This window comes from Apodemus sylvaticus, chromosome 12 (assembly GCF_947179515.1).
Source record: "Apodemus sylvaticus chromosome 12, mApoSyl1.1, whole genome shotgun sequence".
NCBI lineage: Eukaryota > Metazoa > Chordata > Mammalia > Rodentia > Muridae > Apodemus > Apodemus sylvaticus.
In genome coordinates, this window is record NC_067483.1 from 42725120 (window position 1) to 42748675 (window position 23556).

General features: G+C 49.4%; 2 protein-coding genes across 2 annotated transcripts in view; both read right to left on the bottom strand.

The window, feature by feature from the left end:
* LOC127697289 (maestro heat-like repeat-containing protein family member 7) overlaps positions 1 to 7748 on the bottom strand; it is a 30714-nt gene extending 22966 nt beyond the window's left edge. Inside the window, exons 1-6 of the mRNA XM_052200322.1 lie at positions 7661 to 7748; positions 4741 to 4805; positions 4276 to 4398; positions 4113 to 4192; positions 3615 to 3744; positions 2858 to 2944 (exon numbers count right to left, since the gene is read on the bottom strand). Coding sequence (XP_052056282.1) covers positions 2858 to 2944; positions 3615 to 3744; positions 4113 to 4192; positions 4276 to 4398; positions 4741 to 4805; positions 7661 to 7748 — 573 coding nt within the window. The remainder of the gene's footprint in view (positions 1 to 2857; positions 2945 to 3614; positions 3745 to 4112; positions 4193 to 4275; positions 4399 to 4740; positions 4806 to 7660) is intronic.
* Positions 7749 to 9681: 1933 nt separating this feature from the next.
* Positions 9682 to 23551, bottom strand: Inava (innate immunity activator). Its single transcript, XM_052200418.1, has 9 exons — positions 23410 to 23551; positions 22650 to 22774; positions 22021 to 22137; positions 21168 to 21390; positions 16848 to 16901; positions 15891 to 16104; positions 15467 to 15640; positions 11844 to 12528; positions 9682 to 10565 (listed from the first exon to the last, which is right to left on the bottom strand). The coding sequence occupies exons 1-9, from the start codon at positions 23462 to 23464 to the stop codon at positions 10473 to 10475; spliced, it is 1740 nt and encodes a 579-aa protein (XP_052056378.1). The 5' UTR covers positions 23465 to 23551; the 3' UTR covers positions 9682 to 10472.
* Between the last annotated feature and the right edge of the window lie 5 nt (positions 23552 to 23556).

Consider the following 23556-nt stretch of genomic DNA (forward strand, 5'->3'; position numbering starts at 1 on the left):
GGCCTCCCAAACGCTGGGGTTAAAGGTGTGCACCACTGCCACCCATCTATAAATCTATAGAATAGATTTTCTGGGTGGAGCTAGGATCAGGCAAGGATGAGAGAAGGAAGAATCAAGTGTGGGAGAGATGGGGTGGAGGGAGAGGGTATGGAGAGAGACTGCTGGAATTTTTGGGAGATATGGAAATCTAATACAGTAAAAAAATTCCTGGAATCTATGAAAGTGATCCTAATGAGGACTCCCAGCACTGGGGTTACAGAGTCTCAACCGGCCATCTTTTATAGCCAGGCAAGGCTTCCAGTGGTGGGTCTAGATTGCATTCAGTTGAGTTGTTGGCCAAGGGGGGATGGTCTTACTGAAATCTCCAAACAACTCAGGCTGATGCTAAGACAAAGGGTAGCTCTCCACAAACCGATGGTAGGGCCCCAGTGCTGAAGACAGCACCCATATAACTCACTGAGCAGGAAGAACGTGAGCTGAGGCCTACACAGAGACTTCACCCTATGGTCCACTCTCTTTGGCACGGGAAGGCACTCTGCAGACTCATGAAAGAGAAACATGGATACCAACCCAGCCATAAAACCTTTGACCTACATCCTGTCTTGCCTGAAAATTATGCTAGGGCAAGGGTGGCACAGAAAGTGTTGGAGTAGCCGGTCAGTGTTTGATTTACCTTAAGGCCCACTCCATGAGAAAGAACCCATACCCAAAACTGGATAACCAAGCACCAAAGACCTAGGATAAAACCACACATGGCTGGTCTAAAAACAACAACACAAAAAGAATTAATAAAAAGATTCCTAATGATATCCTGCTGTACTCATAGACCAGTGCCTTCCTTACCCAGCCATCACCAGACAGGCTTCCTTGGTAGCAGATGGGAATAGATGCAGAGACACAGCCAGACATTATGCAGAGAGAGAGTCTAAGTGGGATGTCTCCATCAAATCCCTCTCCTCGTAGCTCAGGATATCCCACAGAAGAGGAGGCAGAAAGACTGTAAGAGCCAGAGGAAGTGGAGGACACCAGGAGAACAAGGCCACTTAGATCAACTAAGGAACGTACGTGTGAGCTCATGGAGACCGAGGCGGCATGCATGGGGCCTGCATGGGGCTGCGCCAGTCTTCTGATTATAAAATATAAGCTATTTAGCTTACTATTCTATGGGACTTCTGACTATGCAAGCCAGCGAATCTTTGACTCTCTTGCCTGCTCTTGGAACTCCTTTCTTCCTGTTGGGTCGCCGTATCCAACTTTGATATGAAAATTTTTTCTTCATCTTATTATGTTTTCTTTTGTCAGGTTTGGTTGTTATCTCTTAGAAGCCTGTTCTTTTCTAAAGAGAGACAGAAAGAGTGTGGATCCTGAGGAGAGAGGAGAGGGGAAGGAGCTGAGAGGAGGAGAGGCAGGAAAAACTATAATCAGGATCTATTGTATGAGAAAAGGAACTGTTTCCAATTGAAAGAGAGAGAGAAACAAAGTGCAGAGAGCTATTTTGAAATAAATAATAAAAATAAAAACAATCCATTTTCTATGAAAGTTTGAAAACTTTTTTTTAAAAAAGATTTATTTATTTTATTTTGTTTGTATGGGTATTTTGCCTGCATGCATGTTTATGTGCACCACGTGCCTGCCTGGTGCCCTGGATCCCCTAGAACTAGAGTTACAGACAGTGGTGAGCTACCTCAGAGCCATTTCTCCAACTCTGGTTGAAAACTTTTGCATGGTGCTATTTTATTTTCTGTTATACATACATGCATACATACATACATACATACACACATATATACATATGTTTTATATATACATATATGTCATAGACATAGCTACACACACAGACACACACACACATACACACACATATATATATGTTTTATATATACATATACATCATAGACATAGACACACAGACACACAGACACACAGACACACACACACACACACACACACACACACACACACATATATATTTAAGACAAAATCTCCCTATCTACCCCAGATTGGCCTCAAACTCATTGCAGTCCTCCTGCTTCTGCATTTCAGTGTCGTATTTATAGACACACACACCAGGCCTGGCACCATTTATTTTCAGAAAACAAGAAGCCTAGTAATGAATCCTGAGGACTTCACCCTGACTAGGACTCAAGCTCAGTGCCTCCCTTCCCCCAGAAACTCAGAAGATAACAGAGGGTTTGTTATTGCACTCACAATGAGGTGTTTATAAAGCATGGAAATGTCTCTCAACGAAGACACCAGTACATTCCAAAGCACTGTGTCACTCTCTTGCATAAGAATAAATGTCTCCTCTGGTTGCAAGATACCTACCTGGACACTCTTATCTCTTTATTTGTAGTCATACGTTATTTTATGCAGAATATCGTACCCCAGGCAATAACCATTTTGCTCATGAATGTTATTTTCAAGGGTCTCTAAGCTATATTCCAAATTCAAACTTGTTCTCAGGAAGTGAAAATTTGTCAAAACCAAGGATATTTTAAATCAACTAAAGAAAAAAAAGTGGTTTGTAATGCTTTGAGTCTCCTATATTCAAAAAGTAAAGGAGTACTTTACTTATCAGTAAGGGGCAAACACTGATCAGATCGTAGAGCAGTGACACCATGCGACAATACACTAGGAAGATTTAAGGACATAAATATAATCACTGCTAACATTGCAGCATACCCGAGGTCTAGACGGAAAAGGGTACTAATCACTGTGGCTCCCAAACAACATCCTAAGAACACCTTGGGGGAGACACGGGACCGCATCCTCACTGACTCCTGACATATCCCCGTCCTGCCTACCTAGCACAGAGTACAGGAAACAGTGTGGGCTTCTGGTTTCTGCAGCCACCTACCTCCACAAAGCTTTGCAGTATGACCATGTTGGGGCTCATGTCTTCCATCACAAGAGCTTGGAGCATGTCATCCAAAGCCTGGATTGTCTGGAAGTGAGGAGACATGGGCTGTGCACTAGGATGACAGCCACCTGCTGACTTAGCTTCCTGACAACCCTCTCTTCATCCCCTCCACAGGATCCTCAGCAGTAGAGAGTGGTACTATCAGCTTTTAAAACTTGTTAAACATCTATCTATCTATCTATCTATCTATCTATCTATTTCTCTATCAATCTCTTATATATGTGAGTACACTGTCACTGTCTTCAGACACACCAGCAGAGGGCAGCAAATCCCATTGCAGATGGTTGTCAGCCACCAAGTGGTTGCTGGGAATTGGATTCAGGACCTCTAGAAGAACGGTCAGTGCTCCTAACTGCGAAGCCATCTCTCTAGCCCCTCCCAGTCCCAACTTTAAAACCAAATATTCCTGGGAAAAATTGGCAGTCCCTTCAACAATGATTTGACAATGTCTGTGAGTTTTGTTGGCAGACTAAGATTATAGATGGCATGTGAGCTTCAGAGAGAAAAGGTAGGGGTGTAACCATTCCCGGGGAAGCCCAGGATGACAGTAAGCTGGACGGAGGACAGAGGGACTTGGGCTCCTGAGGGAGGAGTCAGAGCAGGAGGAAGGCCAGAAAGCCAAGGGAGCAGGAGGTGGTCCCCACTACAAAGCCATCCCCATGGAGATCCTCAGTAAGACACACATGGGGGTTACCTGGAGGTAGAGACTAGCGCTCTCCTTTCGGTCTAGACTGGGCATGATGAGAGGCAGGGAGAACGTGCTGGTGATGCTAACGTTGACCAGCTCTAGCTTCTGGCATAACTGGAAAGGCGGCTTCACCTGACTTGGGGGAGAAGTGGTGATGAACAAGGAAGGGACTTAGGGCATCCTCTGTGAGGCTGAGGGATATTTTCAAACCCTCTGGGGGAACTTCTCAGCTACTCTCTGAGGTACAGAAAGCTGTGGGCCACTTCCCTGTGACTTCTTGTCAGAGTGGGAGAGAACATTGATCAGGGAGGCGTCCTACACTAGATTTCCTAACAGATTTCCAAAGGGTCACCCTGATCCCAGGATGCAGGCACATGAATTGGCAACCATAGACTCTGCCACCTTTCTCCTCCAGTCAAGTTCCCAGATTTTGCCTGTCCTCCCAACCCACATGTTCTCAGGGTCAGTGCCCCAGAGGTAGGAGAGGGTCCCTTGGGGAGGAACCTCAGGGCCACGATGCAGAGCATGGCTTGCTGACGCACGCTGCTATCCAAGAGCTCAGTGGGTTCTTCCAGGATGAATGTCTAGAAAGACCAGGAAAAATGAGAATTTCCATCAAAGAGGGATACCAGCCCCAGGTCTAGGATAAAGATATGTTTGTTCTCACCTCAATTTTCTTGGCCAGAAGGGTTTTAGGATAGTAGTTATTCATGTTACCATTGGCCTGGTCACGCACAACGCTGCTTAACGTTACCACAGCATTCAGAAAACTGAGCTTGTCTATTTGAGACTGGGACAGAAGACAAAGCCAGTCTCAGGGCAGGACCTGAGACCTGCACCCCCACACTCTGCCCACTCCCAACTCCACCAGACAGTGTTACACATCACTGCTACCTTGAGCCTTTGTAGCCTGCTGGGGATAGTAGGGTCAAGAATCTACAAGGAAGATCCTTTGACAGGATGGTTACTTACACCCTGTCTAGTGGCCTGGCCTCCAAGATATCCCCAGATCAAGAGCCACTGAGAAGCTGACATTCAGGAGGCTTTGGAGCTAGGGCTAAGGGAAGCATTGGCCTTCGGATTTTCCTCCTGTGCTCTTTGGTTCCCAAAGAATCTCAGAGAGTTTCCTTACCATCTGTCCCGGTTCCATAAAATCCATAATTAACTGGTAGGCTTCCTTTTCTGATTGGCACAGTCCTGAAAGGGGATATCGTTGAAGGAGATCAACTGGTTTTGTCAGGTGGGCTAGGAAGGAGCAGCCCCTCTCCCCCTCCCCCTTCCCTGAGAACTCAAGGTGCAGCATGGGAATTTGTAGCGCTTCTCATGAAAACATGGAGGCCAACACAGAAAGCACCCAGGTATGGACTGGAAGAGACTTTCTGCATCAGGCATGGCCACTGATGCAAGAAGGATTGGGAAAAGAAAGGACTTCAAGTCGCTCTCAGTGTTCCACAGATTTCTGGGACTGTCCTAACCGGCTTTGAGTCTCAAGTCAGTCTTGGGCGCCTTTCTTGTCAACTAAGGGGAGATGCGTATAGTCTTAAGGGCCTGCTGCAATAAGAAGTAGACAGAGGTTAGGAGGGAAGGCTACGGAAAAGTCTGATTATCCCAAGTTGAGTCCAGAAGGAATAAGACAATGGATGAGAGCTATGGCGATGGAGGGTGTGGGGGCACAGAGCAGCGTAGGTAATGGGCCGGAGTGCAGGCTTCTGCTGTCCCTACACACACATGGTTCCAGGCAGGGCTTGAAGCCAAAGAGCAGCCCTTCTATTCACTAACCCTGGGGCTTGCTGCAAATGAAGCTCTCCACTCAGTTAGCTCAACTGTGCAATGGCAAGGATAGACCTCCAGGTGGTGGTCAAGGATAGACCTCCAGGTGGTAGTCAAGGATAGACCTCCAGGTGGTAGTCAAGGATAGACCTCCAGGTGGTGGTCAAGGATAGACCTCCATGTGGTAGTCAAGGAAAAACCTCCAGGTGGTGGTCAAGGATAGACCTCCAGGTGGTAGTCAAGGATAGACCTCCAGGTGGTAGTCAAGGATAGACCTCCAGGTGGTAGTCAAGGATAGACCTCCAGGTGGTGGTCAAGGATAGACCTCCAGGTGGTGGTCAAGGATAGACCTCCAGGTGGTGGTCAAGGATAGACCTCCAGGTGGTGGTCAAGGATAGACCTCCAGGTGGTAGTCAAGGATAGACCTCCAGGTGGTAGTCAAGGAAAGACCTCCAGGTGGTGGTCAAAGATAGACCTCCAGGTGGTGGTCAAGGATAGACCTCCAGGTAGTGGTCAAGGATAGACCTCCAGGTGGTGGTCAAGGATAGACCTCCAGGTGGTGGTCAAGGATAGACCTCCATGTGGTGGTCAAGGATAGACCTCCATGTGGTAGTCAAGGAAAGACCTCCATGTGAACTAATGAACTAATAAAGGTAGACAGATCCTTAGTAAATAAAACCACACCCAGTGCAGTAGTGCACACCTTTAGTCCTAGCATTTGGAAGGTAGGGACAAGAGAACCAGGAATTCAGGGTTACCCTCAGATAATAGTGAGTCCAAGGCCAGCCTGGACTCCATAGGAAGAGCCTGTCTTTTTAACAAGGAGGGGATCAGTTAAGAGACTGAAACAATAACCCAGAGAGACAAATAGTAGCTGTCCCAGAGGGAGATGATGGCAGAGAGTCGTCATATCTGGTATCTATGTTGGTGATCCATAGATATAGATGATGGAGAAGATGTGAGCCTGAAAGCTAGAAAGAAGTCAGGATTTATTTAGGGTTAGGAGTGTAGCTCAGTGGTAGAGCACTTGCCTAACATGCCCCAGATTCGATTCTCTGGTACAACTATTAAACAAAAATTAATTAGCCATAATGGCATACACCTGTAATCTTGGGAGATAGAGGTAGAGGAGGGTCTTGGATCTGAGGCCACCCTGAGCTATATAGTTGAGTTCTGAGCCTGCCTGAGCTTCATAGCAAAATCACGCATCAAAAAGTAAAATTAGATACAAAAGCAAAGAAAATCAAATCAAATAGGTGTGGTGGCACACATTTGTAATTCTAGTATTGCGGGGCTGTGGCAGAGAATCAGGGTAATTGTGAGGCCAACTTGATCTACAAAGTGTAGACTCCAAGCCGGCCAGTGCCATCGTGCTACACAGCAAGACTCTGCCTCAAGAAAAAAAGAAATTAAACTTTTGGTCTGAGAAGCTAGAAGGCTTGGGTTGTCATTTGTTGACCTGAGGGGATCTGAAGATGGCAACAACCCAAGGTTCACTTGGAGCATGGGCCATGTGATTCTGAAATGTCTACCTAGCATCAAAGTGCAGCTATCAATAGGCTTTGGGATGGGGCGTGGCAGCACATCCTTGTGATCCTAATTAGGAGGTTGAGGCAGGAGAATCACAAGCTTGAGAAATTTTAGCCAGTAATTCCTCTGTCTAGAAGAGGAGGAGGAAGAGGAAGAAGGAAGAGGGAGAGGAAGAGGGGGAGGAAGAGGAAATGGAAGAGGAGGCGGAAGAGAGAAAAGGCCAACAGAATAACACAGCAGGTAAAGTGTTCTTTGACCTCCACACATATGCCACGGCATGCATGCACAATGTATATGTGTATGCACACACGGTAAAGAAATAAAGTGAAATTAAAATTTAAGATACTAGGGCTATAAGAACTTGGAATTTGGACGCCTCTAGTCTAAAAATCAAGTGTTGGTTAAGAGGTTGTTAGCCTGTAGGTGATATGGAAGATCGGCTCCAAGCATCTAGGGCTCCCCTGAACATCTAGTTGTCTCTTGGTGAGATTTCAATGTCTCAGACCATATCAGTGCCCAGCTCAGCCCCAGGCCTCTGTGGGAGGCTCAGACTTAAGCTGGATCCCCAGGAAGTTTCTATCTATGTGCAAAAGGAGCAGACCTGTAGAGACTAGAGTTATGGAAGGTATAGCCAGAAGTAAACCAATGTGTGTCCTTTGACTGACATCTCCAGCAAGGGCCAGAGAGCCATCATCACTTCCAAACTGCGGCAGTAAGATGAGTGATACCCAGGTCTAGAGAAAACGGCTTACCCGATAAGCTTGGCTTTAATAAGACATCGTACATCGATGGCCGAAATGACACCCTGCTCAGATTTCTCATCTCAGGGTGCGGATTCATCTGCACACCCAGGACGGACCCAGCAGCTTGTAATGAGACCAACAGTCAGCCCCGGGGAGGGTCTGGTCTTCTTAGCGATGCAGGTCTAGTATAGGAGGAGGCTGCAGGAGGCAGCCTGACCATTTACAAGGATAGGGTTGGAGATAGCAAACACTCGCTCAGCGTCTCTTCAGGCTCTGCGTTCTTCCACAGCATGAGGGCAGAGTCCAAACACAACAGAACCACGAGAACTGACCGCACAGTGCCCATGCTAGGTCCCGTTCGCCAGCTTCCCACTTTATCTCCTGTTTCAGGGGAAGGTGCACAACCCCCTTGAAGAACCCTTATGGGTCACACAGCCACCAGCCAAGGCTCTCCTGTGGCAATCTCAGACTCAAGCTGGCTCCCCAGGAAGTTTCTATCTATGCACAAGAACTTCCCTACTCCTTCTTTTTTTTTAACAGCCTTCCCCTCCCCGCCACACACATACACTTCAACCTGCTTTGCCATCTAGGCAGATTATCATAGCAGAACCCTCTGATATTGGGTCAAGCTTTTCCTGGAACTGGGGGTGGGAACTGGAGAGATGGCTCAACTGTTAAAAGTGTTCATGGTAACTTCGGTTCCAGGGACTCTGATGGCCTCTTCTCATCAAAGTGGGCACTGCACACATGGTGTGCCCATATACATTAAAAAAACAAACAAACAAAAAACCCTAAAACGTATTTCTCTGGATCTAACGGATAACCAATGCTAAAATACAAAATCAAATACTTGACTAACATGTATGAAATCCTGGGTTCTATCCCCAACACAGAAAAAATAAAGTTCAAACTCACCACAAAAATAAGTCAAATCCAAAATCAAGTCCTTACTGGCCACAATTAATAAATTGATGTTCAGGTCTGAGATAAAGATGCCCACAGCTTCTCTAGAGGCCCTGGAATGCTCTTCCCTTCCCACCCAACCCCTAGAGTGGAACAACCCCCAGCCAGTAAAGCCAGTAAAGCCAGGCCCTTGAAAGCCAGATTCGTACAGTCTCTAGGGCTGGCCACCAAGTGCAGGACTGGAGTCACCCCTGCGTAGCCATCTGCCTGGCCCTTTGTGACCTACCTCTTCCTTGACTGTGGAGAGGGATAGGCAAAACAGAGACCCCTTTCTCTACCCTACACAGGGCTACCTCAGACTCAGGCCACAAGCTCTCCAGAAACTGTAGCCATAGCAGGTGCTCTGCTCCTGGGTCCTGAGCGCCCCCCCCCCCATAGGGCAGCAGAAAAGGTTGCAGGGACCCCCTCCTCCCGCCCTTTTGCAAAAACACAGAAGGGGTCTTAGAGATAGCCCCTCCTTTCCCAAGGAAAGCCTGTTTTCCCAGTCACAAGAACAACTTCTCATAAGCCTCAAAACACTACTTGGCCTGGGCCATCTGGAGTCAGAGATGACGCTGTCACAAAGTACTGAAGCCTTCCAAGGTAACTTGATGGAACTGGAGTAATGAGAACTGGAACTGGGAATGACATCTGGGCTTTCCAGTAGAGGAACCAGCACTTTTAAAGATTTATGTATTTATTCTATGTAAGTACACTGTAAGTACACTGTCTTCAGACACTCCAGAAGAGGGAGTCAGATCTCATTACAGATGGCTGTGAGCCACCATGTGGTTGCTGGGATTTGAACTCAGGACCTTCAGAAGAACAGTCAGTTCTCAGAACCACTGAGCTGTCTCTCGGGCCCCCAGTCAGCACTTTTAACAGTTGAGTTAAAAGTTCAGGCTCTGGAGACCTCCAGGAGCTTTGCTGGATTCCCTTTGGTCAGAGAAGGAGCTAGAGTTTCCAAAAAAAAAAAAAAAAAAAAAAAAAAAAAAAAAAAAAAAAAAAAAAGGAAAAACAAAACTCAACACACACAGAATTCTTAATCCTCAGCTGGGCCAATCAGATTTTATTGAAGTATTTGGCACCAAGTTGCACAGTCTCAACCCTGCAACTGAGAGCACTGTCACTATGCAGCCACAGGAGATGTTAGCTAAGACCAATAAGTTAATGCAAAGGGTGCTCAGGCGTTTCTGGGGGGTCAGGGGGGAACCAGTGCTCGGAAGTCTCCCAGCTCTGTGACTCAGGATCTAAGGCACTTAGGGATCCAGAGAATACACTGGGATGGGGGCGGGGCATCTATGCACTGGGGAAGGGGCTCAGAAGTCAAACAATGTGGCGAGTGGACGTGGGACTACTACAGGGTGTGGGAAGAACTCTGTGACAGAAATGTCCTGTGCCCTGGGTGTGCGTCATAGAGCACATAAAGGGGACAGGAGAGTTCTGCCCAGCATCTGGGAAACAAGGGAAGAGTCCCTGTAGAGGGAGGGATTCCACATCCTGCCTCCTGCGATAAGAAGCAACAGCTATCTTAGAAAGAGGGCCCAGAGCATCTGGGGAGTCTCGAGTGGCTCTCTGTGCCACTTGTCCTGCATAAGGAGACATGCTGTCAATGAGTCCAGCACGACATTAGTCCAAAAGGCCAGACTCTGGGGGATAAAACATAATCGAGTTATTAAAGAACCTTGAAGACAAATCACAGATATAAATCCTCAGGTCAGGGCTTCTGGAAAACACGTGTAAAAAAACAAAGGTTTCAGCTCTGCGTCATCGGCCTGCGATGAGGGAGGGAGAGAAGGAAGGACGCTCTGAAGGGCAAGGGGTCCTCGTCCCCAGCTCCAATATAAAAGTCTTTTCCAGCACTGGGCTTGCAGAGGCGTTACACTTGGCTGATGATCTCTCCATTCTCAGGCACAAAGACTTGCACTGGAGCCCCGTCTGGCGCCCTCCGGAGTACGCACACTGGGGGCACCTGTGACAGGCAGGAAGAGAGGAGAGGTAGATGAGCAAACTGGAGAAATGTCAGCACAGAGGCTTAGTCACACCGATCTCTTGGCTTAAAGGCACAGACCATCAATAGTGAAACCCTGATGCTCTGCTCCTGCCCTCCCCAGGAATGATGCCCCCAGGTACCGCCCCTGACCCAGGTTCTTTGGGGGTGTGACTGGCACCCTGGCCTTCTTCTCCACCTTTCCTGGCCTCATGTCTCATCACCGTCCCTGTCTGACAGGTTGGAATGAGCCAAGCCTAGACCAAAGACAGGTCCAAGCTCGCAGGAAGGGAAAGGCGCGTCAGCTAGAGTGTGTAGAGCCTGGGCCTGGGCCAGGGTGCTGCCCAGCCAGGGATGGCAGCTGCAACAGCCCAGAGGGTGGGGGATGCGGGGGACGACGCAGCTGGGCTGCTGGGAATCTGGGGTCTCAAAGAAGCAGCCTGTTGGTGACTTCTAGAGTGTGTCCCCTGCATAGCCTTCTGAATCAGGATGAGAGAATAAAGAAGGGATTCAGGCCGGCTAACCTCAGTCCCAGGATGAAGAAATGGGGCTTACAGAAGCCAAGGCTGCACCCCTACCCGAAGTCAGAGTGTTCTGAATCCTTCTTACTTCCGATACAACCTAACACACACACACACACACACACACCGCCCTCTGGGAGCCCTGGTGACAGAGCTATTGCTGATCTAGTACTCTGGTTCATTGCTTTAACCATTTCAGTCTCTTATCCAGGGCTCATTTACTATGCCTGCCTTTGAGAGGGGTAAACAGAAGTCTAAGAGTTAGATAATCCACGGGGCCACGGAGTTTAAGTGGGGCTAAGATCAGAACCTGGTACTCTAGCTGTTAACTGTGAGACCATCTCCTTCCCAGCCTGGCTACAGGGAGTTGTTCTCTAGAAACCCATTTTCCAGATTCTCCCTTTGTCCCTGGGCCCTCGAGTCAGGAAATTCCAGGGGTTAATTTGGGTTGCACATTTGGTTCTGAGGAAGTTTATCTGTTTTGTGGATCATCCGTGAAACCATTAGGGAGAAATCTCCGAGCTATCTGTGTGGACAATCTCTACCAGGGCACATTGGTATGCACTCTAGCATAGACACCAGACACAGCAGGCACACTTAAGAGGCACCCCCAGGGAAGGCACAAGTGCCTTCCAAAGCCAAGAGGAAATATTCTCTTTTTGGCATAATTTTCCTAACTAGTGATTACTCAACCAGAAGTCTGCTGGTCTAATTTATTCCCCCCAAGGGAAAACTGTACCTGTGTCCGGGATCCCGAGGCCCGCCCGAAGCTCTCCCTCCCAGGAGGCAGACTTCTAACACGGAAAGCCCCTTGGCGGTCCAGCGAGTGGGGGCGGCTGCTCCGGAGACGTGCGCGCTCATGCCACCACTTGAGCTCCTCTGAGACTGCTGCCTTGCTGAGTCCCCGGCCCACAGGATTGTCTTTTAGTGAGGGTGTGCGCACAATGCGGCTGTGGGAGGGCACCAGACGCTGGTAACGCAGGGGTGCACCTTCCTCGTCATAGGCAGCGCCCACGGCTGCACGACACAGCTCCCACTCGCCCGGCGGCAAGTGGCCCTCGGCCACCATCACGTAGCGCCCCGTTGGGAAGTACCCAGCGGGCAGCAGAAGTTTAGGGTAATGAGTGGCCAGCTCTCGGCCACAGGCTGGGCCCCAGGCCCCATGGCGGCGAGGTGGCTCAGGAGGACAGAGGGGCCTCAGAAAGGAGATGTCTGGACTGCTGCTGCCGGGTGAGGTGGGATGGGAGATGCTGGAGACATCAGAGCCGCTGTCTTCAGAGCAGGAATGGCAGGCAGGGTGTGGCAGCGGGGGCTTGCTGGGTGTGAAGCAGGAGTCTGGCACAGTCACTGTGTAATGTGTGGGGCGGCGGCGGGGAAAGGCACTGCGACCTCGGCCCTCCGCACCTGCTCTGAAGGAGTCCACCCTGAAGAGGAAAACGGGAAAGCACTGAGTTGGGGAGGGACCATAACAGAGTGATAAATTATGACCTTGGATGCCAGTGTTCTAGCCCTTAGCCAAGGCAATGGGCATGTGCTAGGTCTTAGGTCAGACCTCTGCAGAGCACACAATCCAGCCTTGTCCTAATATGCAGAGGTAGGGCATTCCCTCCCAGGATACCATATTGTTATACTGCTGCTGTTCCCTTCCAGACTTTTCCACATCAGGATAAGCTGATTCCTGAGCCACAAAATTCAGGTCACACAAAAAAGGGAAGTATTACATACAATATGTCCTGTAGACTTTAATCTCTGGAGTATTTATAATTCCTAAGACAGTGCAAATACCATATAACCCGTTCATGTATTAGAGTATTTAGGAATGACGACAAGAATCTAAGGGACGGAGAGTGTGACTCAGAGATAAGACTCATGCCAAACATGAATGAAGTCTTAGGTTCAATCCCAGCCCTGCAAAAAGAATTGGTACATGTTTGATGCATATGCTGATTTAAAAAAACAAAAAACAAAAAACTATTTTTATCGTGTGTGTGTGTGTGTGTGTGTGTGTGTGTGTGTGTGTGTTGGTATTTTGCCTGCATGAATGTCTGTGTAAGGGTGTCAGATCCCCTGGGACTGGGGTTACAGACAGTTGTGAGCCGCCATGTGGTTGCTGGGGGTTGAACCCTGGTCCTCCAGAAGAGCAGCCAGTGCTCTTAACTGCTGAGCCATCTCTCCAGCCCCGATATGTTGCTTTTCTTTTTTTAGTATTTTGGTTTCTCGGTCTACTAGGAAGGGCCAACATTCTGCTCTATTCATGTCACATTTCCAGCCAGCCAGGGTACAGTATGTTTTTAGCATTCATTCAGACTCTTAGCAGCTAGACATTGTCAAGCATCTAACTTAACTATGAAAAGCTCTCATGTGCTCCAAAGAGCAGGTGCTTGTGACTCGGGATGAGGAAAGGCTGAAATCTACACCCCACTTTGCTGATATACTAGGCATGGGGAGGGGCGGTCTTGTAAAATTTTTGCAAACATTTTTTATAAAACCTTGCCAACTTGTCAACTTGACAGGCTCTAGAATCACCTATGAGACAGACCTCTGGGTGTGTCTGTGAGGGGATTTCTATACTGGGTTATTTGAAGTGAAAAGACCCTCCCTAAAAATGGGTGGCACCTTATATGACCTTGGTAAGTAGGTAAAATATAAAGTATATATAAATATGAAATATATAAAATATAAATATATAATATAAATATATAAATATAAATAAATAAAATATAAATATATAAATATTTATAAATATATATAATATAAATATAAAATATAAACTACGTCATTTTGCTTCTGTTCAAAGCCACCTGATAAGGCTTTGGTGGCACCAGGTCTCTATGGCAGATGCTACCTCTCAAACCTCACTGACTAAAACAATTACCAGATGGCTTGAAAAGACACATACAGTGATTTTCATTATTCATAGATTTAGTATATGCCAACCCACCATGTGCTAAAATTGACTTGCTAAGTCCAAAATCCATATACATTGAGTTTTTGTTTTGTTTTGTTTTGTTTGCAACAGCTACTCTTGTCAACTTGATAGGCTCTAGAATCACCTATGAGACAGACCTCTGGATGTGTCTGTGAGGGGATTTCTATACTGGGTTATTTGAAGTGAGAAGACCCTCCCTAAAAATGGGTGGCGCCTTCCCATGGACCAGGGTCCACTTCCTGTTCTTAGTGCACTTGGGGGACAGACCACTATATTGTTTATGTGTTCATTTGTTTGCTTATTTGTTTTGAGACAGGGTCTCTCAATGTAGTTCTGACTGTTCTGGACCTCCATACGTAGACCAGGCTGGCCTGGAACGCAGAGATCCACCTGCCTCAGTCTCCTGTGCTGGGAGCACCATACCTGGCTGCTTTATATTTAAATAGCCCCACAAGTGCTTTCTGCAGTTTCTAAGCATAAAACCACTGTCTAGTGCCTTGTAGAGAAAGTAAGACTGCTAGGCCGACTTCACTCAGACTGAGTTACAGTGTCATTGAGTGTCCTTCAACATAAACTGTCTTTAAACAGAAACTCATGCTCAACAAGGATATATATATGTATATGTGTGTGTGTGTGTGTGTGTGTGTGTGTTTGGGTGTATTAAAGTAAATGATCAACACTCTCTCCCAAACCTGTATTTCCTTATAGGAGAGTGGTTCTAAACCTTCCTAATGCTGCAACCCTTTAATACAGTTCCTCACATTCTGGTGACCCCCTAACCTCAAAATTATTTTTGTTGCTACTGCATAACTGTAATTTTGCTGTTATTAATCATAATGTAAATATCTGTGTTTTCTCCAAAGGAGTTGTGACCTACAGGTTGAGAACCACTACTATGGGATATTGTATGTTTATAGCAATGTTATAGACCATAACTACCAGGAATAAATAATGAGAACCAACTATACATCAACTAAAAGAGAGAACTATGCATTGTCAGAGACCAACAATAAACCACTATCTTCTACCAATGCAAGAACACAGAGCAAGAGCCGGGCAGTAGTGCACACCTTTAATCCCAGCACTTGGAAGGCAGAGACAGGTGGATTTCTGAGTTCAAGGCCAGCCTGGTCTACAGAGTGAGTTCCAGGACAGCCAAGGCTGCACAGAGAAGCCCAGTCTCAAACAAACAAACAAACAAACAAACAAACAAAAGAAAACAGAGCAAGGCTGGAAACCTCAAGTTCTGCTTCCTTTGTGGATAAGACGCTTTGGGCTCTGCTAAAGAGCGACCTCTTTGGAGAGACACCACAGAGAGGGATGCATAGGAGTACCTAGGCACTAGCCATGTGTCACCCAGGGTGTCTCAGCTGTGCCTTGTAACTTGGGATAGGAATGGGATGCCCCCTGCACCTCTGGGGTAGCCGTCTTACCTCAGAGACTGTGACTGGCCCCTCCTGCCCTGCATCTCTGGTGTGGCTGGTGCACTGGTGCGGCCCTGACGCTGGCCAGGCACATTTCGGATGGGGACCACATGGTAAGAAGCAGCATCCATCACCCACAGGCTGGAGGGGCTGGGCTGGTCCTGAGGGGTGGTGGCTGGGCTGCTGCAAAGGGATTGAAGGTAAGTCAGTGACAGTAATGTCTTTATTTAAAGACTCAGGAGATGGGGAGCCCCAAAGGGAGCAGTGCAAAGCGCCAGTACCCCAACAAGCTGCCCCTTCTCATACCTCCAGCACTGCACAGCCAAGAAGTGTGATCACCTGCACATTGTCCCCAGTCTGGACCACTCTGTCCTCCCCATCCCCCCACCCCCACCCCTGGGCTCTCCCCTGCTTCCTTCCTCCCCAGTCTGACCTGGACTCGCTACTGAGCTCAGAAGACTTCCTTGGCTTCTCATAGGGGTGGTCCAGGCTGGTCTCCTTCCAGGGACTGTTTTGGATGGGAGCCCGTTCCAAGCCACCAGATTCAGGTCCTGTTGGCTGCAGGCCCTCAAGGCTCTGCGGTGGGAGAGGCCGCGAAGGTGGTGCCACAGGTGACTCTGGGGGAGGTTTTGGCGCTTGGGAGTCTTCTGCAGGGGTAGAGAAGGCAGAGGCTGGGGAAACCGGCTCAGCAAGTCCCTCCACAGCCCCAGCCTGGCTCCCTCACGGCCTTGACCTATTGCCCCAGGCCATAGCCCCAATCCCAGATAAGAAAAGTTGTTTTTTTCCTAGGGACTACTCCCCCACCCACCACCCAGTCCTATTTTAATTTACACCTGCTTCCTCTCCAGCTCTCTTTATCCTACTCTCTAGCATTTGCTCATGGTGCCTTTCTGCAGCTAACTAGTTTTCTTGTTCCTGCCTCACCTAAATGTCCTATTTCCTTATTGGCCTGGGCACACCCTGGCCACGCCTGTATCACCTCCTTAGTCCACTTTGACCTGACATTCTTAGTGTTTTTAAACAAGGTCCTTAATCCACAATCTTGTACTTCCCCAACTCTGCCTTCTTTACAACCAGGGCAATGATTTTAAGTGGACCATTCCTTGGCTCTAACTGAGGCTCCACCCAAATATAGCCTCAGAAGGAAGGAGAAACACCCAGACCAGGCTAGAGCTCACCTTTCCCTTCCTCATCAAAAGGATCCATTGAAAGAGGAGCCTAGGTCATCCCCAACCCTCAGTGGGGCATGTGCTCAGACAGACACTGACCTCAGATTTCAGAAAGACCCTTTGCTAGTACCCTAAACCTTCTGGTCCCACTGAGAGTCCTCACTAGGAAACTCTGCAAAACCTGCACCGTCTTGACCAAGTCCCCAAACTGTCCACCTCACCTTCCTCCAGGATCAGCCCCTCCGACAGGGAGCTGTCATCAGAGGCACTGAGCTCTGGAAGGAGCAGAAGGAGAAAAGAGAAGTGAGACAATTAGCACAGTGTTGGGCAGCCGAGAGCAAAGCCCAGCCCGACTCTTCTGCCAGGACGATGGCTGAATCCCCCCAGGAAACACCGTGCTAAATGTGCTAAATGATGCGTCAGGGACTTAGTCCTTAGACACAGAAAAAAAGGTCGACAGGTTAAGGCTGGGAGACAAGAAATGTGACTGTAGTCACATTCCGGGGGTTCTGCCCTTAACCATTTGGCGTTAAGCCATTTCATGCTCTGGAATACAGTCTCCCCATCGGCCAACACAAGCAGGGCTCTCTGGTAACACAGGAAAAAAGCCGAGAGCCATTTTAGAAGGCACGTAGGATACAAAGCATTTTGCCAGTGTGTCTATCATCTTCAAACACCACAAATGCAACCCAGTTCTACGATCTCTCAAAAGCAAGAACCCCCGTGGTACCCACAAGAGACGTATGTCAGGGTGGAAAGCTGGCCTGTGGGGACTCATGAGACCAACTTAGGTGGGGGTCTGGCCAGCTGACCCTAAGATGAGTGATCTGCAAGCCGCCTGAGGGAAATGGCGCAGCTTCAAGTGAAACAATTGTAGCTCTCACTAAGGAAGCTGGGGGAGGGGCTTAATTTTGCTTTTGCCCCTGACAGATACAATGCTTTGGAGTCTGAGGCTAAGTCTGTGTGACCCACATGGAACCCACAGAAGTCGCTTTCAACTGTTTGAAGATAAGACAACATTAATAACGACTAATATTTCTACTGTGCCAGTGCTTTCCTCAATAGGTTGCATACACTTTAATTCCTATAATCCCTTAACAGCTAAGGTAGATGCTATCATCCCCATGTAACTGAGGAAGTCCAGTCCTAGCCCATCCTGCAAAGAGGTTTTTGTCAGTGTACCAAAAAGGCTACTGATGAAGAATTCACACAGTCTGGCGAGAACCTGAGCTCTAAGTAACCCTTGATTTGGATCTCCTATCAGGCAGCACAGGTCACTACCAGAAAGTTCTAAGAACAAACAGTCTTAACCCTGCTGAAGTCTTCTGTTAGGAGAGAAACTGGCGTGGGTGGGTGGTGGAGGTCCACACCCTAAATCCCAGCACTCAGGAGGCAGAAGCAGGTGGATCTCTGTGAGTTCAAGGCCAGCCTGGTCTACAGAGAAAGTTCTAAGACAGCTCAGGTTACCACATGGCCCCTCACAACTGTCTGTCTTAGGTGAAAAAAATATGACAGGGGATGGAGAGCTGGCAAACTTTGGCCCACAGATCAACTCCAGTTCACCATACTAGATCCGATTTCATCAATAAAGTTGTATTGAGACGCGAGTTCAGATTCGAGATGTCCACCTGCGTCAGCGCTAGTGTGGTAGAATTAGTTGTGATGTGAAACCGCACAGCCCACAAAGTCTACAATTACTCTCTGTCCAGATCTTTACAGAGAAAATTGCCAGGGCAGTTCTTCTCCTCCGTGCTGGGCTGTCCCAGCCAAAGCTTTGCATAGCTAACAGTTAACCTTTGCTCTGGGGCTCAGTGGAAGAGAAACTCTTACTGAATTCTAGTTCTCTTGTTCTTTTGTTTTTGTTTTGTTTTGTTTTTGTCTTTTACAAAATCTTTGAAGTATTTTATTTTCAGCAAATGTCAGGTTGTAAGGGATTACCCACATCTCACGGCCCAGTAGCTTATCATGGGATCAGACTGTAGGCTTTGGTTAGAATGTAAAGGCCTGGAAGGAAGCCTTCAGTCTCCATCACCTCTAAAAGCCACATAAACAAGACGATCAGTTCGGGGGGGGGGGGGGGAGGGGGAACTGCGCGCATGCGCTGTGAGGGAAGTCGAGCCATGTTAGCTCTGCGGGGATGAATGCTGGGAGCACAAGCTGCGGGCTGTGAGTGACGGGACTGGCGAGTGGCGATGCTCAGTCTCAGCCCCGTCCCAACTCAGTTCGCTCTGGTCCTGCTTTCTCTCCATGACTCGCCCCCGGCAGCCATGGCACAATACCCCAGGTAGAGATGAAACTACGAGACCATTCTTACAAAGCTACCCCACCCAACAAATCAAACCATGCGACTCGAGGCCACACTAATTCAAATTAAAAATTCAGCTCCTCAGTGACTGGGGACACAGTTCAAACGTTCGGTAGCTACACGCAGCTAGCAGTCGCCATGTTGGGCACCCAGCGTTTCTATCATCACGGGGTTCCTATTAGTGTTGGTCCAGACTGACGCAGTCAATCAACAGACACAAACAGGGCACCCATTCCCTCGGAGGAGTACACCAGGTGGTTCTTGGGCTCACTCATAATAAAAATTAGCTCAATACCTGTCTGCTCCTTGACACCTGCAGAGAGCTGACTAATTACCCTCATCTGGCTAATTACTTTCTCAAATTGAATAACCCTTGTGTGCAAAGGGGGTGGGTGGGTGGGTGGGGGTGGGTGGAGTTTTGTTTTGACTTTTTTTTTCTTTTTGGTTGGTTTGCTTATTTTTCCTTTTTAATTCAAAACACCCTCTAGCCTCAAACTAATTATTAATCTCTATTTCCTCCTTTCTAGGTGAGTACAGCTGACAGAGGAGCCGAAAAAACAGGAACAACTAGTCCAGAACCACCTCCTTTTGAGTTCCCAAGTCAGGACACTAGAACCCAGAACCTCAGGCCCGTCTGGAGGGCGGGGTCCGTGCGGGAACCGCACAAATCACTGGTTGTACCAGCTGGTTCCTCTGCTCTCTATCTTCTCTCGGACTAAAGGCCCTGAGAATATCAGCCTTTCCCCTCCTACACAGGGCTAAGCCAGAGCCCTAGGCATGTCCTGGCCTGCTTCCCCACTTCCAACAAGGAGTGTCATCAGTCACAATGGTAGCAGTAGTGACATTCCCCCCAAGCCCCGCCCTGCACAAAAGCTCCCAGCAATACCAGCACCTGTGGGCAAAGGAGCTTCTGAACAGAACGTGTGGATAGGGACTGGGGGGGAGGGCATGGAGACCCACCGAGACAGGTCACATCTCTACACTAATGGCTCCTTCAAATACAGAGGTGGCCCTTGGGGACCATTATACCTCCATCAGCATCTGCTTGGAGTCTCAGCAAGTGACAGGGGCATCCTTACATTAGGGCCAGAGCCACTGAAGGCAGAATAGGGTCTGGCCACTGAACCTGGCTTTCCTGGTCAGTCGAGACATGGAAGGACACATTGTTCCTTGCCGTCTATTGCAGGCTTCCAAGGGTGGCCTGGCTGGTGTCGGTTCACACACCTCTTCCTGGAGGTCGCAGGTGCTGAAAGCAGTGCCTACCTAAGACGCAGCATGGGGGCCAGGGAAACCTCACGGCCTCTGCGTGTGTCTTAGCCAGGGAAGAGAAGAATGAACCACTGGGCAAGAACCAGCTGATATTCGACTATGGACGGGCGCATGGGAGCCTGCTGCTCCCAAGCTGAGCCTGAGGCTCTGGGGCAAGGGCAGCTGGCCCCTCGAACCACTTCTTTCAGACACAGCCAGGCGAGAGACTCCAGGCAGCAGGGCTGAGCTCCCTGGGACTAGAGGAATGGAGGCTACAAGTCCCAACCTGACAGGATTTGGGTCGGGACAAAGAAAATGGTCCCACCTCGGGGCTCAAAAGCACTAGAAGCTCACCAGACCGGACACACTGAAGTCATTTGGCTGGCTCTGGTTCTGAGGTGCCCCGCAGCCTCATCTCTGGGTCAGGGCTCAGTCATTAGGCTACAAGAACGATTCAGTGCTCTTGACCAGTTGCAGATATTGACGGGACTGTGGGGGTACAACTGGATTTCAGTCTACACACCCCTGAGTTTGTGGCCCTGAACCCATCAGTCATTGGCTACCCATAGCAACAGCCAGTCCCCAAAGATGTCTAACTTGAGCTACAGGAAAGTGCATCACTGCAGAGTCTTCCACTCACTGCACAGTACTTTTCCCTGAAGATATTTGAATTTGAATAAACAATTGGATTACGACCAAGCAAAGAAATGCCTTCTGTCTATAAAGTCTTGTGGAAGTGGTATATACTACGCGGGAGATGCAAAAGGGGGAAACGGAATGAAGGAGGTCTCCCAGAGTGGAGATATGCTTTGTGGGGTACATAGGTAAGAAAGGACCTGTGTGGACCCGGAAATACATGGTAAGAATGGACCTGTGTGGACCCGGGGAAAGAGTACCCTGATGGCGCTAATGTGAAACAGCACAGCTGCTGCGCTGGCGTCCCACACGAGCTGTGTGAGGCTTGCAGGTCTCAGGACAGTGGGCTCACCTCTGCCCAGGGCGGGCACAGTGGTTGGAGGGGGCTCACTGTTCCTCCGCCGATCACCCAGACAGCGCTGAAGGTCCCGCAGCTTCTTTTCTTCCTGCAGCGCCGCGTGCTTCCGCTGCCTGCGTGCCTGTCGGCTGAGGTTCTCCTCCTCACACAGCCTGCGAGCCGCCTCGGTGATCTGAAGCTGCAGCGCCAACTGGCTCTCCAGGCTGCTCAGAGGGTCCTGAGGGAGGGGGTTGGGAGTGAGGGCCAAGAGGGTCCTCGGCGCTTGGGGGACAGAAGACTCCAAGCGGCTCTGACCCGGTTGTGAGCAGATTACAGTGTCCAGGGATACACAGCAAAGGGTGGGTGGGGGCACTGGGAGCGGCCCAGGGCCAACTGGTCACCATGAAAAGTTGGCATGATCGTCCCACACCCTGCTGCCTGCTGTGGCGGGCAGGGAGAAGAGGTAAGTAGGTCACTTTCCTTCCTGACCCCAAAGGATCAAGCATGTCAAGCCACGGGAATCTCTCCAAGAGGAAGGTCATCTAGGGTCAGAGTGACCCTACCTCCTTCCACCTAGGCTGAGAAAGGACAGGCCTCGTGCCACACCGACGACGCCCCTGAACAGGCAGCTGGCTCTTTGAGCTGGTTATTGGTATTTTTAATCCTCTGCCCACGGCGACCAAACTGCTGAGGTGGCATTCTTACTCAGAGCCATCTGGACTACTCCTGAGAGTCCTGGGACTGGCAATGGCCACCACCCACACGGGATGACAGGGATTGCCAGTGGCCCGGACTGCTTCAGCGGTCAGCCTTTGGGGTGTGAGGTACAGCGACCACTTAAGTTCGCTCCTCTGATGCTCCTCCTCACCTCTCTGTGTAGGGCCCACTCATCCAGCTTGTATGCTGCTCCGATCCTGCGCCGTACCTTGGGAGCCTTCTCACCAGGCTTAAGGGGATACTCTGCCGGCAAAGAACCAGTCAGCTCCTAGAGGGGGGCAGAGTCAAGTCAGGCCCCTCCACCCCTCTCCACTTGCCTAGCCCTTGACCAACCCTTTGAAACTCATCATCCAGCTTCACGTAGCATGGGCCTGTCATCCAGAGGCCCTTGAAATGGCTGCCCACTTGTACCCCTGCCCACCTCACCCCATCTCCCACAGTTGTCTTCCTCCCATCCTTGAAGCACACTTGGTGTCTCCTCCCTTCGCCTTCTCATTCCCTCTGGTCACCTCCTCCTGGGGGCCACCCTGACCCAAGGTCCAGTTATCAAATGTGCTTCTGTCTTTTTGACCCCTCTGCATCTCCTCATCTCTTTCTTTCCTGTACTTGAACCCCTGCTCAATGTCTACCCAGTGTCCAGCAAACCCACGTGACAGAAACGCCAGGACTCACACCTCAGTCTAATTTCCAGTCCCCTAAAAAGGCTTCCCCCTTGGCATAGTTTCAGGGCTCCTCAGATGAATGCTAAGTTTGTGGGGGGAGGGACTCCAGGAGCCTCACCGCCTCCCTCAGGCACAGTCTACGCAGCTCCTCCAGGCAGGCCTCCAGCCTGGCTTCCAGAGCCCTCTGCTGCTTGCGCACCGCATTGGTCAGTTCTTTCATTGGAGAGACGGGGCTGTCCGGACCTGCAGGGAGATAAGGGACACTTGCTCAGGAACGCTGAAGCGAGGCATTTCTAGAACACTGTTGGCCACCTCTGAGGGAGTCCACACCCATACAGTCTCATGCTTGCCCACAAATTACAGGCTAGCCGTTATGGTTTCTGTCACAACCACATCATGTCTCCTGGCTGCCCAAAGGTTGGTAACACTCTAGTTCAAAGGGAGAGCTGTCCCACCAGGTGCCCTGGGTATGGGAGGGGCCCATGGGCAGAAATGTGTCTTCTCTTCCTCCTCCTTTCCTGTCCTCTAGCAAAACCAGGCCAGACTAGACCCCACAGGCTCAGGCTTAGCAGAGATGGCACATTAACACCAGCGAGATACGGTCTTTCAACTTCTTAGTAAGCCCTGGAGCTGAAGCTGGACAAAGCAGATCCCTGCTTCAGATAGGACAGAAACTCCTGGCTGGTTGGTGCCTTCCAGCAAGGAAAACTGCAGTTCTTGAGGTGCCAGATCTTCCAGTCTTTCCACTGCTCCAGCAGGAGCCCCTCCAGTTCCTCCTTTCCCCAGCCCTTTGGGAGTTTTTGCCCAGCTAGCCCAGGGCCTAGGGACTCACTCTGGAGTCAGGGGGCAGGGCAGGGGGGTTTCCCAGATCCACTCACCAGACTGCAGGATGATGCCGCTGTCCGAGTCGCTGACTTCATCCTTACTCTCCATGATGAGTTTCTGGGAGGAAGGGGCACAGAGGAAGGAGGGGCTGCGCCGGTCCCAGCCTGGGCCAGGAAGTGGAGGTAGTCTGGAGTTTTCCC

Coding starts and splice junctions, on each gene's coding strand:
- Inava (XM_052200418.1), bottom strand. CDS start 23,464: ATGGAGAGTAAGGATGAAGTCAGCGACTCGGACAGCGGCATCATCCTG. Junction 16,902..21,167: donor TGTGCCCGCCCTGGGCAGAG/GTGAGCCCACTG, acceptor TGCTCCTTCCAG/AGCTCAGTGCCTCTGATGAC. Junction 12,529..15,466: donor GGCCAGTCACAGTCTCTGAG/GTAAGACGGCTA, acceptor TTTCCTCTTCAG/GGTGGACTCCTTCAGAGCAG.